Source organism: Calonectris borealis, chromosome 4 (genome assembly GCF_964195595.1).
Source record: "Calonectris borealis chromosome 4, bCalBor7.hap1.2, whole genome shotgun sequence".
Lineage (NCBI taxonomy): Eukaryota > Metazoa > Chordata > Aves > Procellariiformes > Procellariidae > Calonectris > Calonectris borealis.
In genome coordinates this window covers 59,003,179-59,017,893 of record NC_134315.1, presented here as the reverse complement: position 1 = coordinate 59,017,893, position 14,715 = coordinate 59,003,179, and the positions used below count along the sequence as shown (strand labels likewise).

Below are 14,715 nucleotides of genomic sequence, written 5' to 3'. Positions count from 1 at the left end.
GGGGTTTGGCGGGGGCCGGCGCCGGCATAAGAGGCGGGGAGCCCCCGGGCGGGCCGTGCCGTGCCGTGCCGTGCCGTGCCGTGCCGTGCCGGCGGGATGGAGGAGCGCTACAGCAAGGCGGAGACCCTCGCCCTGCGGAGGAAGCACATCGGGTAGGGGCGGCGGCGGGGCCGGGAGCGGGACAGGGGCGGAGGAGGAGGAGGAGGGTGAGGAAGGTCTCCGGCGGCTGCTCCGGCCCCCCCGGCGGTGGCAGCGACCGGCCGGACCCGCTCGGCGCTGCCCGAGGGCTGCCAGCGCTGGGCAGCCCCGCCGGCCCCGCGGCAAGCCCCTGCGGGGCTCCGGGCACAGCCCGGCCGGCAGAAAGTCCCCGCGGCCGGGGACTGCGGGGGAAGGACAAGACCTGTCAGCCCTTCAGCTTGCCAGATCTCTGGACCACTTCATTAAAGCACAGCACATCAAACGCTACTTCACTTTTTTAACACATCAAACAAAGTCAGCAACCAGAGTGTGGTACCCAGCCGTATTTCTAACATGCTGCTGTGCAGGGTTTTTTTTGTGAATAAACTGCACGCTCCTGAAAAATAGATGTCTCTGTTAAATGAAGGTGAGGAGCTTTCTTAAGCTGAGTCTAACTGGGGGAAATTCAGAAAGGCTGCCTGCAGTTGCTACCAGAGCAATAGTCCTGGCTGTGCACATATCTGATCCCCCTGTATTGCAGTATTATATTATTTCCTCCTTCTTCTGTAGGTGTCGCCAAGTGAAAAATAAGTCCAGATTTTTAAAACCAGCACCAGCTATTCACTGATTGCATCCTAAATGTGTGGAATGTATAGAAAGCTCACTAAAGATTCATAAAAGTCATGGCTTCATAAAGCATGCACATCAACCTCTCTTTAGGGGCCAGCTCAACGTTAAGGGACTCTTGCCTGTGTCCCTTTCACAGAAAGGACTGACACCTACCAGAAGAAAAAACTGTAGTCAAGAAATGGCCAATGGTGATGATGACGTGCACTGCTTTTAAAGTGTACCAGAGGGATAGCTGAAGATGTCAGAAAAAATCTGCAACAGGGCTGGAAACTACAAGAAAGTGAACGACTTCACTTTCTGGGAGTCACATTTGGGCCTTACAAGTTCATAATCTCAATGTACCTGACAATAGGGATTGTGCATTAGCACCACTGTCTGAGTTACCTGGAAACGACTGTGTTTATCTGAGGCCATATAAACATTAGTAAAAGTTCAGAAGACTTTCCTTCTACTCAGTAATATCATTCAACATAATTACATAGCTGGCATGTTCTCCGAGAGGGTGGGGGGGGGAGAAAAAAAAGAGTGTTTAGAGAGTACTTTGGATAATTTTACAAGGAGCCTGAGTTTTGCTGGAAGCCAGTGTGATTTAGATGCTTATAAAAAGCCGCTTTTAAAGGTTTTATCCAAAGCAGTCAGGATGAGATACTGAGGTTTTTAGGACCTGCTCAGCACCTCTGAAAATAAAGCCTGCAAGGCATTAGTGTTTTGTTCTTGAATGTGACTTCTATACGGTACAGTCATCCATTGCGTAATGAATTTTGGCTATAGTATAAAACAATGCTTAACAACTTAGCTTTATTCCCAGCGAGTTAATTGGCCATATATGTTCGTAAGGCCTGTAAACAAACAGAGCTACAGCCTAGAAACGCAGCAGGACATATAAGGACCTGGAACGACTTTGCAGTCACTGTGCTTGTCTGAAGCTGCTTGCAGACAGAGTCATGCTTTGAAAACACCCTTATTAAAGACCTACTTCTGTTCCACTGTGCCTGGGCAGGTACACAGCGGCTGTTTTTGATTTCAGCAAGAACCCCACTTGACCACCATCTGAACCACTCACAAGCTCTTTGCAGAGGGAGGCAGTTGTCTCCAGAGCTGCAAAAGATCAACCCCCTGAAAACTCAGAGGGGGGAAAACTGAGAAAACTAAAATGGTGTTATTTTATACTTCTTTTTTTTAGGCCTTCCTGCAAAGTTTTCTTTGCCAAGGACCCTCTGAAGATAGTGCGTGCTCAGGGCCAATATATGTTTGATGAGAAAGGAGAAAAATACTTAGACTGTATCAACAATGTTGCACATGGTAAGCAGTTTAACTTGGAAGACTGCTTCTATTCCTTCATTTCTAATGGGGATCAGAACACACCTTCCAAGTGGTGATGTTCACAGTGCTTCTCTGAATCTCCTTGTGTGGTTTAATAACTAACTGCGTGCTAGTAATAACTAATTCTTTTCTTCTTTAGTTGGCCACAGTCATCCATACGTGATAAAGGCTGCAACAAAACAGATGGAGCTGCTCAATACAAATTCCCGGTTTCTGCATGACAACCTTGTTCAGTACGCACAGCGTCTTACAGCCACCCTGCCCGAGAAACTCTCTGTTTGCTATTTTGTTAACTCTGGGTATGTCTGAACATTTATTTTTTTCCATTATGACCATTTTGCTCCTGTTTGGGATGGACACTTGGAACAGCTTGGTCTAAATTTTACTAAGTAGGACTTAGTAACAAGCAACAAAAATATTTCCAGTACTCATCAGGGACTTGTGAGCAGAGAGGCTGCTACGGGTCAGGCTGGAAGTTTGAGTCTTCATCTGGGAGCAGATTTGCGTTCTCTGCTGCCTGATGGTGCCAGCGCTGGGGAGGACAGAGCCGTCATGGAGGGTGGGAGATGGGGCTAGTGCGCTGTTGCTTTTCGAGGGTTTGCGGCTGCATTGCGCTCTCAGCTGCAAAGCAGTCTCATTTGTACCAAGAGGAGGTAAAGTTCTACAAGCAAACTGGGGGAGGGAAAGAAAGCATCTCTTTGTTTGCTGTTTGTACAAAGAGCTGTTTTTTCATTGCCCTCTTACATGGCATTTACAGTCTCAACCTTAGCATTGTAATCTGTATAGTAACAGAGCCTGCTGTGTTGATTTATTATATCCATTAGTCCCGTGCCTCCTCTTCTGTGTCAGAATACCATTTTAATTGGAAGCACTACCTCATTTTGCTGCTGCATCTGTTATTATGCAGGTCTGAAGCAAATGATCTTGCTTTACGACTGGCTCGGCAGTACCGTGGGCACCAAGATGTGATCACCCTTGAAAAGTAAGTACATAGAGTAGTTTATGTGAATGCAGCCAGCAATTCCTGCCATTACTTCAGAAGCAGCTTTGCAGCAACCCCCTGCTGTTTGTACTCCATTGCCTGCTGAAAGAAAAGCTTTGTTGCTTTCATACTAGAACAGGTCAGGAAATCCCTTTTCCGCATTTGGATAAACGCAAGTTTTGAAAATCTCTGAAAAATAAGCTTGTCTGTCACCCCAGAAGGTCAATCACCTGTTACAGGGCATTTCCCACAGAGACTCCCAAAGCAATTCAGGCCAGAGACTTGAATGTTGGTTTTCAACATCAATGAGTGGTCTGGCCACTGGGCTGCTCTGGAGGAGGGTTTTCTGTTTGTCATGCTCTGCTGGACATGTTTCTTTTTGCACAAAAAAATATTCAGTGGTCAAGAAGAAAGATCCCGTAGTTCTGCAAGGGTGCTGCACCAATGCTCAGCTCTCCTCCAGTGATCACAAGTACACACGCAAAACCAAGCAGCTCCAAAATCAGAAGGCTCTGAGAGGGCTGTCAGCCATGGGGAAGGTGGCCAGCCACCTGTGTGGGTTTCCCTATCCTAGATGCAGCTGTAGGGTTGGTTATGCTGCTATAGGGCTAGATCTTCTTCTCAGGTTGTGATTAGAAAGTCCAGCCAGAGCAACTGTAAGAACCCGTGTCTCTATCTGAATTGCACAAAGCTTGTTTGACTCAGCCGTGCTCAGATCCCTGTTAGCCCTCCTTGACTCACGTGGCCAAGATTTGGAGCCACTGAGAGTAGCTTCCATCAGGAGAAGCTGAGGATGGAGCTGGCTGTCACTGTTTCACTGCAATATCTTGTCTTCCTGAACACCACAGGCTATTTCTTTGCCTAGGTCCCAAGGCTGTGTAGGATTTTGCCATAGCTACCATCCCAGTCAGGGTGAGCTTTCTGTCCTTTCTTTGTGTCCATTGGCAGATTTTGTTGACTGGCTAGTAGAAAGGTGTAAAGAAGACAAAGGACTTCAAAAACATCCTCTCTACCCGATGTGTGTGCTACTATGAGATTGTGACATGTCTTTGATTTGGTTTGAGGTTTCCTTTGCTTCAAGTTTATGGCTGAACTGAAGCTGCCACATGCTTTAGGTTCAAAAGGTTCTGTTTCCTCATTTCTAAATCAAATTGGCCTCAGCAGTAACCAGCTTTAGCATACTCTGCAATATAAACCCTTTATATTCAAACAATATTCATCCTTATCCTGAAAATGGCTTCTGCCAAACAGTCTAGCCTGTAGGGCCTTCAGGGCAGGTAGTAGTGTGCTGCTGCTGCATAAGATCCTCGCCTTCCGATACAATGCACACTCTTGAGAGTCTTTGCAGTGGTGTTGGGGTCTAGCTTGCAAAGCTTGGGTTGGCCAGAGTGGGGCCCACAGGTTGGAGATGAGGGAGCTTGACCCACCCTTCAACTGCTAGGTAAGGCTGCAAGGGCAGCCACCTTAGAGGCAGTGCGGTCCAGGGGACATCATCTTGGTCTGTCCCCATGCTGGCACTTGATTTTATGCAAGAAAAAAACCCTCCTGGTTCCAGTCTTGCTAGTGAATTAAAGTCAACAGCAATTTAATATTGCCTTTGAGAGAAAGACTCAGTAAATTAAATCAACATTCTTTCACAAACAGTGCTATTGTGTTGCAGATACAGTCATTTATTCTGGATTATTTATGGGCACAGTTGTAAATTTAGCTCTTCTATACATTTGGTGAAAAGTGACTTCGATATTTAACACTCATGCAGTGCTTACCATGGCCATGTTACATCTCTGATTGACATCAGTCCCTATAAATTTAATCAGCTGGGAAAGGACAGCAAGAAGGAATTTGTGCATGTGGTAAGTGTGTTTTTTTGCTTTTTGTCATTTTTATGCCTGTTACGCAGCATATTGAATTACCCGCTTTTGGTGTAAATATACTTTCTTTCTGGTTTGCTGATGCTAGAGTACATACACTTGGCTGTTTGTCAGTGGATTAAATACAGCAAAATTGTTTGCTTTTGGATTTCTAAGAGGGTATTCAGCTGTGAGGCTGATTTCCTTTATCGTGCTACAAGTTTCCTGAGTCACTGCACTGTATAGTTACACAGTTTGAAGAAATTAGCCAGTATCTGTTGTGTTGGTTTGGCTAAAGATATCAGGACTTTTGAGTCTACTTCCAAAAACTGGAAAGGCAGACCCCACAAGTTCACACAGATCTGAGTATAGAGCTCATGGGTGATGGGATGTCCTGTTTGAGCGGGATACTGTTTGATTTTCAGCCTGAACTTGTATATCTTACAAAGACAAAATCATTCTCAGCCTAGAGATACACATCAAGCAGGTCTTTCTTACCTAGACCTCCTTGCGTTAACCACACTGTTGAAGTAGTATCCACCTTTTTATACCATTTCCTTTCTCTTTTTTATTGAACCTCTCCCAACACCATTTGTAAAGGCTTGAAGGTCAAACAGATTTGTACCGTGACTAGGATGCTGGAAGGGGAGTGACAGACTGGAAAACCCCATTCTCCAGTTGCAGAAATGGATCTTTCTGTAAGAATCTGAAATAAGATGATGGATGAGGACTCAGTATTGTGTCTTTGGGGAGAGAAGGGACGATCTTGAAAGGTGGATGAGGTATATGATGGGTCTTTCAACAGTTGCATCCAGTAACGTTGAACACATTACAGGGCTGGATTGAGTTTAAGCTCCTGTAAGCATTTTTGCAATTCCATGCAGAAATTCAGGCTATGCTAACTCCTATTGTCTGTCTGTTTAGAAAGACAAAAACGCAGAGCAATAGAAAAGAAAGTAAATGTTTCATGGAAGGATGGGCTTTAAAAAAAAAAATACTGGTCTTTTCAGGCTCCTTCTCCAGATATCTACAGAGGGAAATATAGGGAAGACCACCCAGATCCAGCAAGTGCTTATGCTGAAGAGGTGAAAAAGATTATCGAAGAAACACAGAAGAATGGACGCAAGGTGTGTGTTTTGTGCTCTAGAAATGCTGAGGCTTCATCTATTAAGCGTGGCATGGGGGCATGAAACAGGCTACTAAGGACATGTTTCTTTACTCAGTTTCCCTTGCTTCCCCCTGCCCTTCATTTTTCCGTGGTGGGTTCTGTGTTCAAAATGGGCCATTTTTCTACCTGATGCTCTTATCATAATTTTTCTAGGCATCAATGAAAGGATCAGTAATACAGTTGTAAATAAGCAGATACAACCAAAGCAGTTTAATTTCCTATTTTATGCATTGAATCGGTAGATTGTAAATATCTTAGGGCAAGCTTTGAGGTCAGCTGAGAAACTATATCACAAATTCTAGTAAGGATATATAAAAGCCGCCAGGACATGGAGAAAATATGCTAGATAACATGTTGATACTACATTTCTGAGTCTAGTGGCTTAAGATAACTTTGGAGTAATCTAAAAAGATGAACCTTTCAATGATATACAATATGACCTTGATAAAAACACACAATTTCTGAACAGGTTTACCTAAAATGTGTGTTAATGTTTTGTATGATAGCATTAGTGTTTTGAGACACGTAGGGCTTGATCCAAAGCCCACTGAAGTCACAGAAGACTTCAGTGAGATTGGAACATGTTCCCTTCTAGTCCAATGGACTTACATCACTCTTCTTTTAGTTTCTTCATCAACTTTTTTTATTCTCTACTAACCGATAGTTTTGTTTTTTTCTTCCCTTGTTTCCTTTCTTTTGCATATTTCTTAGGTTTTGGTGACATAGACCTGTGGCAGGACAAGTTGTGCTAAAGGCTAAGCCTCACATGCTATGGGAAGCTTCGTACTCTTTGGCCGTAGCATGCCTCTTCAAATATAGTGTACGGTTCTTTACACGTTACTGCTCGGCCTTGTTTCCAGGAAGACTGCACCAGCCCAGAGAGACCTCTTGATGCTCAGGGAGGGGTTCACAAGTGGTGTGGGGATGCAGTCCCTTAAATAGCAGACTTATGCTGAGACTTTGGGGTAATATCGTATCTCTGCTGCATAGACCTCTGCTGTTGACAAGAAACGAATTTTGATGCTCCAGTGTATCTGATCCGCTGCTCTTACCCTTCCTGACTTGAAATAACTTTCTTTTTCATCCCTAGCAACTGGAATTATTTCGTCTGTAGAATTTTTCTCCTCTTTTGTCAAGTGCCTCATGCTGACATTTTACTTGTGTAGCTATTTGCATTAGGCAGGGGTGCCCAAAGCATAGCCTCAGGTCATCTTACAGTTCAGCTTCTACCCACCTCTACCTGGTGTTCAGGACTGAACAAAAAAGTTGATCACCACATATATCCTTTACTGGAGAGCCTTGGCATTATGCTGTAAATCGAAATTTGTAAATAAATTTACAGAGCTCCCAGGAGCCTGATCCAACATCCACTGACACCAGTAAGGGTCTTCCACTTCAACAGCTGTAGGACTACAGCTTAACGGAGGTCCTTGTATTCCCATCAGGTTGGAAAGGTGGCCCTGGCTACTGCAAATTTGGGCACCCCAGATTACAAAATGAATAAATTCTTTAGCCATAGCTGTTCTCAAGAGCCCTCAGTTTTCCCACCCATTGTGTGATTAAATTAAGGCACACGTTTAAACATTTCTTTCTAGACTGTTAGATGTTTGTGCAAAGGCCAAGTAGATGAACACAGCTCTCACCTGAGTTTGTTTCTTGTAGATTGCTGCCTTCATAGCTGAATCCATGCAGAGCTGTGGAGGCCAAGTAATTCCACCTGTGGGCTATTTCCAGAAAGTGGCAGAGTACGTACATCACTTCAAAAGCGCATAACTGGAAAATTAACCAAAGAAATGGGTTTTTCACTATAGGCTTATCCAATCAATTCAGCCATCACCCTCTCTTGTTCTTGGCTATCTGTGGTTCCTTTCTACTTTTTGAAGAGTATGATTCCACTTCCATTTTTTTGTGGAACATCAGCTGACTAATTGTTTTTAGCTGGATAATTGTCTTTCCTTTTCTATCTTTAATCCTCAGGCTATAAGTTTGATGGAAGATGAAGTTGAACCATCATAGACATAACCCTGCAGTACCGTTACAGTACCCCTATTTTGCATTAAAATATCAGATTTTTTTTCTTAACATTTAGCAAACTAAAAATTTTATCAATTGAAATAGCTATAGCTGTGTTTCAGCAGCCACGTCCTTTCTTTTTTTCCTAACCTGTCCTCACACTGGAGAATTTCTGTAATACAAACTCCCTTGTCCTAGATTGCCTACCCGAGACGTGTACTGCAGCACTAGTCATTCAAGCTATTCTATTTGTTTTCAGGTACGTGCATGCGGCAGGTGGAGTATTCATAGCTGATGAGGTCCAGGTTGGCTTTGGCAGAGTTGGGAAGCATTTTTGGGCATTCCAGCTACAAGGCGAAGACTTTGTGCCTGACATTGTCACCATGGGAAAGCCCATTGGCAATGGCCACCCTATGTCTTGTGTGGTCACAACAAGGGAAATCGCTGAAAGTTTTGGTGCCTCCGGACTGGAGTATTTCAATACAGTAAGTTCGTAGGTGAAGGTTTGCCTTTTTTTCTTTTGGTCTGCATTTAGGAGTTAGAAGTTGTTCGGGTGATTCAGCTAACATCTGCATCCATCACTGCATCACATTACTAGGAGTTCGAGTCAACCACAATCTAATAAAAGCAATGGAGAGGCTTTGAAATATGCTCTGTACCAAGTGGTATATCTTAATATGGACCAGCCCTAGCTCTCTGGCAAGTCATGCATCTCAGCTCACATCCACACAGATAAATTCTTCCTTACTTCTCTCCCTCTCTCTGCCCCCTCTGAAATGTTGACCATGTAAAATTTCATTTTCTAGGATAGGCTCTGTGCTGGTGGGGCTTATGCCCTGGCAGACCTTGCTCTGCAGTTCTCACCTAACAAAACAGTGACCCTTTACCAGGAAACATTTGAGCTGCATGCATGCCACAGAGGAGCAGCTTTCTTCGTGTTTACTGAGTCCTCTTTCTGCTCCTGTGAGAGCAGAAAGGCCTGACTGAGCCTTCTTCCCAGCTACCATGAATCTCCAAGCTTTCAATGGAGTTTGTATCCTCTGGTTCAAGAAATACCAGATTTATCACCCACTGCTCTTCACAGGAGCATTTTGCCTGCACATGCAATCAGCAAACCATGACAGCAGCTTGAACGCTTCAGCTGTGAAATCTTCAAATTACTGAAACCCGAGGCGGAGGAAGAGGGATCCCCTCCCTTGGGCCTCTCGCTCTGCCCCAAGTATGGGGGACAGTGCTCCACAGCCTGCACGGCACAAAATCCCCACCTCTTCAAGCTTTCCTCATGACTTGCCAAGCAGGAGAGGGCAAGTGAAAACTACATGGATAGACACAGAAGAATGTTTCTGACGGGTTTTGTTTTCCTGTTTGTCTTTACTATCAGTTTGGAGGCAATCCAGTGTCTTGTGCTATTGGTTTGGCTGTGCTGGAGGTAATAGAAAAAGAGGATCTCCAAGGAAATGCTACACGTGTAGGGAATTATCTCCTGGAGTTGCTGGCTGACCAAAAGGAGAAACATCCCTTGGTGGGAGATATCAGGTGGGTGCCTTACAGCGATGTCAGAGAAGAAAAATAACTGTGCTAGGAAAATCAACAAGTTTGGGGTGAGGGGAACACAGAAACATTATGTCAGGATTATGCTACACTTCTTTTTTAAAATGGACTACCCAAAACTGGTACTGTAAGGCAATATATTTTTCAAAAGAGTTGTCCATCTATCTGCTTAGTTAGGTATAAGCGTAGCCACTAGAAAAGCTCTGAGAGAGAGTAGGAGAAAGAGCCATCCACGTGCAATAGCCCAGTTGTCAGCACACTGTTGGGATGATGGAGACCTTGTTCAAATCTCTGGTCCATTTCATTTGGAGATGTTAGTGTGGGTTTTCCTCATCTCATGTTACTACCATGATAACTGCCTTAAGGTTTTGGGGGGGGGGCATTGGGTTGTGGGGGTTTTCTAGTTCTTGTTTTTGGTTATTTGTCTTCCACAGCTCCCTGGCTTGAGGTTTGCAGGATAAGAGAGAAAGAAAGAAAATTATTCTATCATTCCTAACTGGCCACGTGGCCTTAATGAGCCAGCTAAATTTATTTATCCAGAAATATCTGTAATCCCACTTGATCATCTGAAGTAGCCAGTGCCAAAAGACGACCAAAGAGAAAGTCTCCTCTCTTTCCTGCTCCTTCCCTGCTTGCACCCCAGGGAAGGGAATTGCAGTTGTTAGAAACAGGTTTTGCATTTGCAGCAGAAGGCTTGGGTTACTGACACTGGATTTCACTTGTCGGTATTTTTTTTTCTCTACTCCAGGGGTGTTGGATTGTTTGTTGGAGTGGATCTGGTGAAAGATCAACAAAAGCGAACACCAGCCACAGCTGAAGCCCTTCACCTTATTTACAAGTAAATGTTTTTTAAAGACTATGTGCAGTGATTAAACCCTCCTAATATTCCCCAGCAGTTAGTCATTAATTTCAGTTTAAATTTGTGTAGCTGTGGATAACATGGTACTAGAAAAAGAAAAGTTTCAAAATCTAACTCAGCCTGAAGGGTCTGACAGGACACAATATAGTTTTATACCTGTGTCTAACGCAGATGCTTCCTCTTTCCACAGGCTGAAAGAGCATCAAATCCTTCTTAGTGCAGATGGACCCCACAGAAATATACTAAAATTTAAACCACCAATGTGTTTCACAATGGAAGATGCAAAACACGTAGTGGAGACCATTGATGCACTTCTCACAGGTATGTATGCTTTAGTGCTCAAAGGAATATTCTTCTTTGTTCATTTCCAGATGACCCGTTAGAAACACCAGCCACCATAATCTAGGCCATTACATGCAAGGGAAAGTAATCAGTTATGTTTCTTACCACTTGTTCAAACTGCTGTTCTTAATGCCAATTATTATAAATAAATAAAAAGCCCCATAGGTACTTTATCCAAACTTCTAGGCAAAATCCTGCCTCTTGATCCTTTCTCTCACAGACTCAGTGTTACTACTCATTTCTGGTCCCATATGCTATATGTTAAGGAGCAAATATATTAATTCAGCACAGGCCTGAAAGACACTGCTGAAACACAGGTGAAACTTTCCATAATCTGCTCTACCTTTTTTTTCTTTTTTTTTTTTTTTAACTGGCGTACTGGAACATGATTGTCTTACTCAAATTTAGCTTGAAGGTTTTCAGGCTCTTTTTATCTTCTACCTGGGGACCAACCAGGGGGAAAATAACGTCAGGTATACTATTAAGTGTAAGGACTCTCCAAGCCCATTCTGCATTGAACGCTCCCATCTCCTGAGATTATAACAACTGGAGTTACACTAGCACGAACCTGCTGGACAAAGGCAGAATTCGGCTCTGAAAGGTCTATCTGAACCCCATGCTACAGTCAAGCTCCTCATTTCGTTCTTTTCTCTAAACACCCCCAAACCACACAGTCCTGATGATACCTTAATCACATTACCTCAGAAAAATGTTTTAGGAAGTATTCATCATTCTTCAGTTATTTTTCTGTGTGGTAAATGCCCAGAAAAATAGCTGATTAGGTATTTTTACTTCAGCCAGCTGTTAAATTGACTGTATGCTTACTTACACCTGGTTCTTTTTAATTCAATTATTTTATTACTTTTTTTAGAAATGGAAGAGGCAACTGGAATGAAGACAGAAAACAATGCATCTACAAATGCACAGTGTAAAAGAAAAGTATGGTTTGAATTTTTTTTGAACTATTATTCAGATAGGTGTTTGACAAAGGAAGTATAAATTACTTCGGTAGAGCACACCTTCATTTTTGGAGGTGTGAGTGGTTCTGTGCCTTGAAACTGAGCTCAGAACATAACTAGAAACCTGAGAGGATTGTGTTACTGGGGCAGGTCTAAAAAGAGCTGAGTAATACAGACCTACAATGAGAAACATGTTATAGACAAGCCCCTCACCTTGTCTGCCTTGTGTGCAAACAAGACCAACCAGATTTTGGGCTGCACGAAATGGTGAGCTCAGCAGTCAACAATTTTACTACTTCTAGGTATTACGTGCTACTGATGGATATTTGTCTTTCTAAGCAAGCTTTCAGCCTGGAAGGTGTCCAAGTTTTTAGAGAGTTCCAGGGATTTCGTTTCCACCATAGCTCATTTGAGTATGAATGGCTGACGTGCATCCAAATTAGGACTTCTTTGGTTGCAGCCCCAGCTTTAGATAAATCATATATAATTTCTCACACTCTTAAAAACACATCACTCACTGTGTTACAGGAAGGCTCGCTGAGCTGTCCCTTGGAGAGTTTTCCAGTGATGCTGCGAACGGTGGGAAGGCAATAGCTCAGCTGTCTAGGGATGTAGTAATTAAAGCAGAAACCCTATGGGTTATTTGCTATATCTAGATTATACTAGATTTGGGGTGCAAGCCGCCTCTTACAGACATTTGTACACATTTGGATCAATGTCTTTCAAAGCTAAGAAGTTGTGCCACTAAAAGAAGAGAGTCAGGCAGAGCTACCTAATGGGAACCAAGTCCAATGGCTGCCTGTTGGAAGACATGCACGTGCCTTCACTGACATTTCATTTCTGTTTCAGACAACTGAAGGGAGTTCTCAACCAGAAGGTGCAAATGAAAGCATCGGCCATATGAATGGAGCTGCCTGCAGACAAGAAAATGGGCTTTATTCTAAAAAACGCTCAGTGCCAAGTAAGAGAATAAGAACATGAAGAGGGAAAGTTTCTTCATTCAGTTTGAATTTGTGTCCGGCTTGCTTTTAAGATGAAGAGTGCAATAGTCTAAGTTCTAGGATCTGTTTGAAGCCTAGTCCTACTTTCCATAAACTGGCTGAATTCCTATTAGCTTCAGTAGGAGTTTAAAATACCTTTTCAGATACATGAGAACTGTACCATGTGGCTTGAAATCTAGATGTGACAGAATGGGCAAGTGATACACAAATACCTTGGTGCTGATGGCAGGCTTGACATAGGTACATAAACTCAGTGAAATCTGTGGGTTTACCCATATTACACAGAATCTGAATTGCTTAACCACCATACAAGCAAATGCTGATCCTATTAAGTTTAAAATTATATGCTTAACGTGCTATTTTTACAATATTTTAAATTTCAATATGTAATATTGAGATGTTAATTACTTCCCATGTTTTAATGGTTGAATTCACAAAACAATGCTTGAGAGAGAAATCATTATTATCTTCCAGTGTAACTTAAGTCCTATGGACCGTATTCCCACCTGATGTAAATTGGTGTAGCTTTGTTAATGTCAACGATGCTCTACCAAGAGTCTACCACTGTGTGTGTAGCAACACAATGTTTATGCAGCGCATTCTCACTTTATGTTCAAAGAAAATGAAGAATCTGGATATCTATGGATAAAGCAACTTTTATAGATAACTATTTATATAGAGTAAGATTTTATTTTTTTTTCCCCAAAAGTTTATATATTGAACCCTCTCAGTCCAAAAAATATGCAAGTAGAGTATATATCATTTCAGACACACTGATTGATTGAATTTAACCTGAGGGTCTCTCAAAATGAGAGTCCCAGGAAGAGCCCAGCTTGCATTCCCATAGATTTTAGTTGTTTTGACAGTCGTGGGAATTACTGCCTGATCCTGTAGTTACTTTTTGTCAGTGGTGATGAAGAGTCGCATACCAGTTGCATGGGATCCTGACACATAAATAGCTATGCTAACATTTGATAGATTACTAAAATGAGAGGACCACTGCATAAAACATGCATGCAACCACTTTGCAGCCACTGTCTACCTGTGCTGCAAGTACACTAGACAGACTTGCTGCCGTGTCAGTGTTAAATTTCAACGAGAGCACACAAGACCTGCTTCTCTTTTTTAATACATGCACAACTCCATGCTATGGAAGACACTGAGGGCTTTACAAACAGTTTGTACTTCAGAAAAAAAATGACGAAATGTATTTCCTCTTCAATTTTAATACCCTAAGTTCTGCTGTTTTGTAATTGCTGCTAATGACCCTACTGATATGACTGAAAATTGAGCACCTTATCTAATTTCATGTTTTCCACAATTTGCTATATTAATATTGATGTTTCCGGTGTAACGTCTTCCAACATCCTCAAGCTGGCTTATTTTCTGTTTCATGATCCTTGAATAATTCTTCCATAAAAATAAATCTCTTATTTGTAATTATGATGTCCTCCACAAAGAGGTTTTTTGTTTTAATTTTATTCTTCAATAACATCTATTTGATGAGGGAAGTAACTTCAGTTTTGGCTGGGGTTGTCTCCATGCCGAAGCAGAACTGGCTAGGCTGTGTTTCTCCACATGGCCCTCTGCTGTTGGTAGCTCTTACCCTCCAAGCCAGATGTTACCTCAGCTGCCAGAATTCAGCCCCTGCTAACCCTGCACCAGGAAGGACGCCGCAGGTCTTTTCCAACATGAAACTACACAAAGACCTAAGTCAACCTAATTGGGTATGTGTCCAAAGGCACGGTTTAGGTCACTCCCCATATGGAGTGGGGCTACTTATATTATACCTCTTCCGCCATGTGCAGCATCAGCAGCATGCGCTTCCCAGCAAGCAAATGCTTGTGCGATTTATTGGAA

At 42.8% G+C, this 14,715-nt stretch overlaps 1 protein-coding gene across 1 annotated transcript; it reads left to right on the top strand.

Annotated features, from left to right (window-relative positions):
* On the top strand, positions 1-14,298 carry ETNPPL (ethanolamine-phosphate phospho-lyase). The gene is made up of 13 exons (XM_075149758.1): positions 1-152; positions 1,991-2,109; positions 2,270-2,429; positions 3,038-3,112; positions 4,872-4,965; positions 5,973-6,089; positions 7,793-7,875; positions 8,403-8,628; positions 9,525-9,679; positions 10,443-10,532; positions 10,744-10,874; positions 11,767-11,834; positions 12,704-14,298. Exons 1-13 carry the CDS (start codon positions 97-99, stop codon positions 12,833-12,835), a joined length of 1,506 nt encoding a protein of 501 aa, XP_075005859.1. The 5' UTR covers positions 1-96; the 3' UTR covers positions 12,836-14,298.
* The last annotated feature ends 417 nt before the right edge of the window (positions 14,299-14,715 follow it).

What these genes read in the sequence shown, in the direction of transcription:
- ETNPPL (XM_075149758.1), top strand. Translation starts at nt 97, where the DNA reads ATGGAGGAGCGCTACAGCAAGGCGGAGACCCTCGCCCTGCGGAGGAAG. An exon ending in GATGTGATCACCCTTGAAAA is followed by an intron (nt 3,113 to 4,871) that starts GTAAGTACATAG and finishes ACACTCATGCAG; the next exon opens with TGCTTACCATGGCCATGTTA. An exon ending in AGAAGGAATTTGTGCATGTG is followed by an intron (nt 4,966 to 5,972) that starts GTAAGTGTGTTT and finishes TGGTCTTTTCAG; the next exon opens with GCTCCTTCTCCAGATATCTA.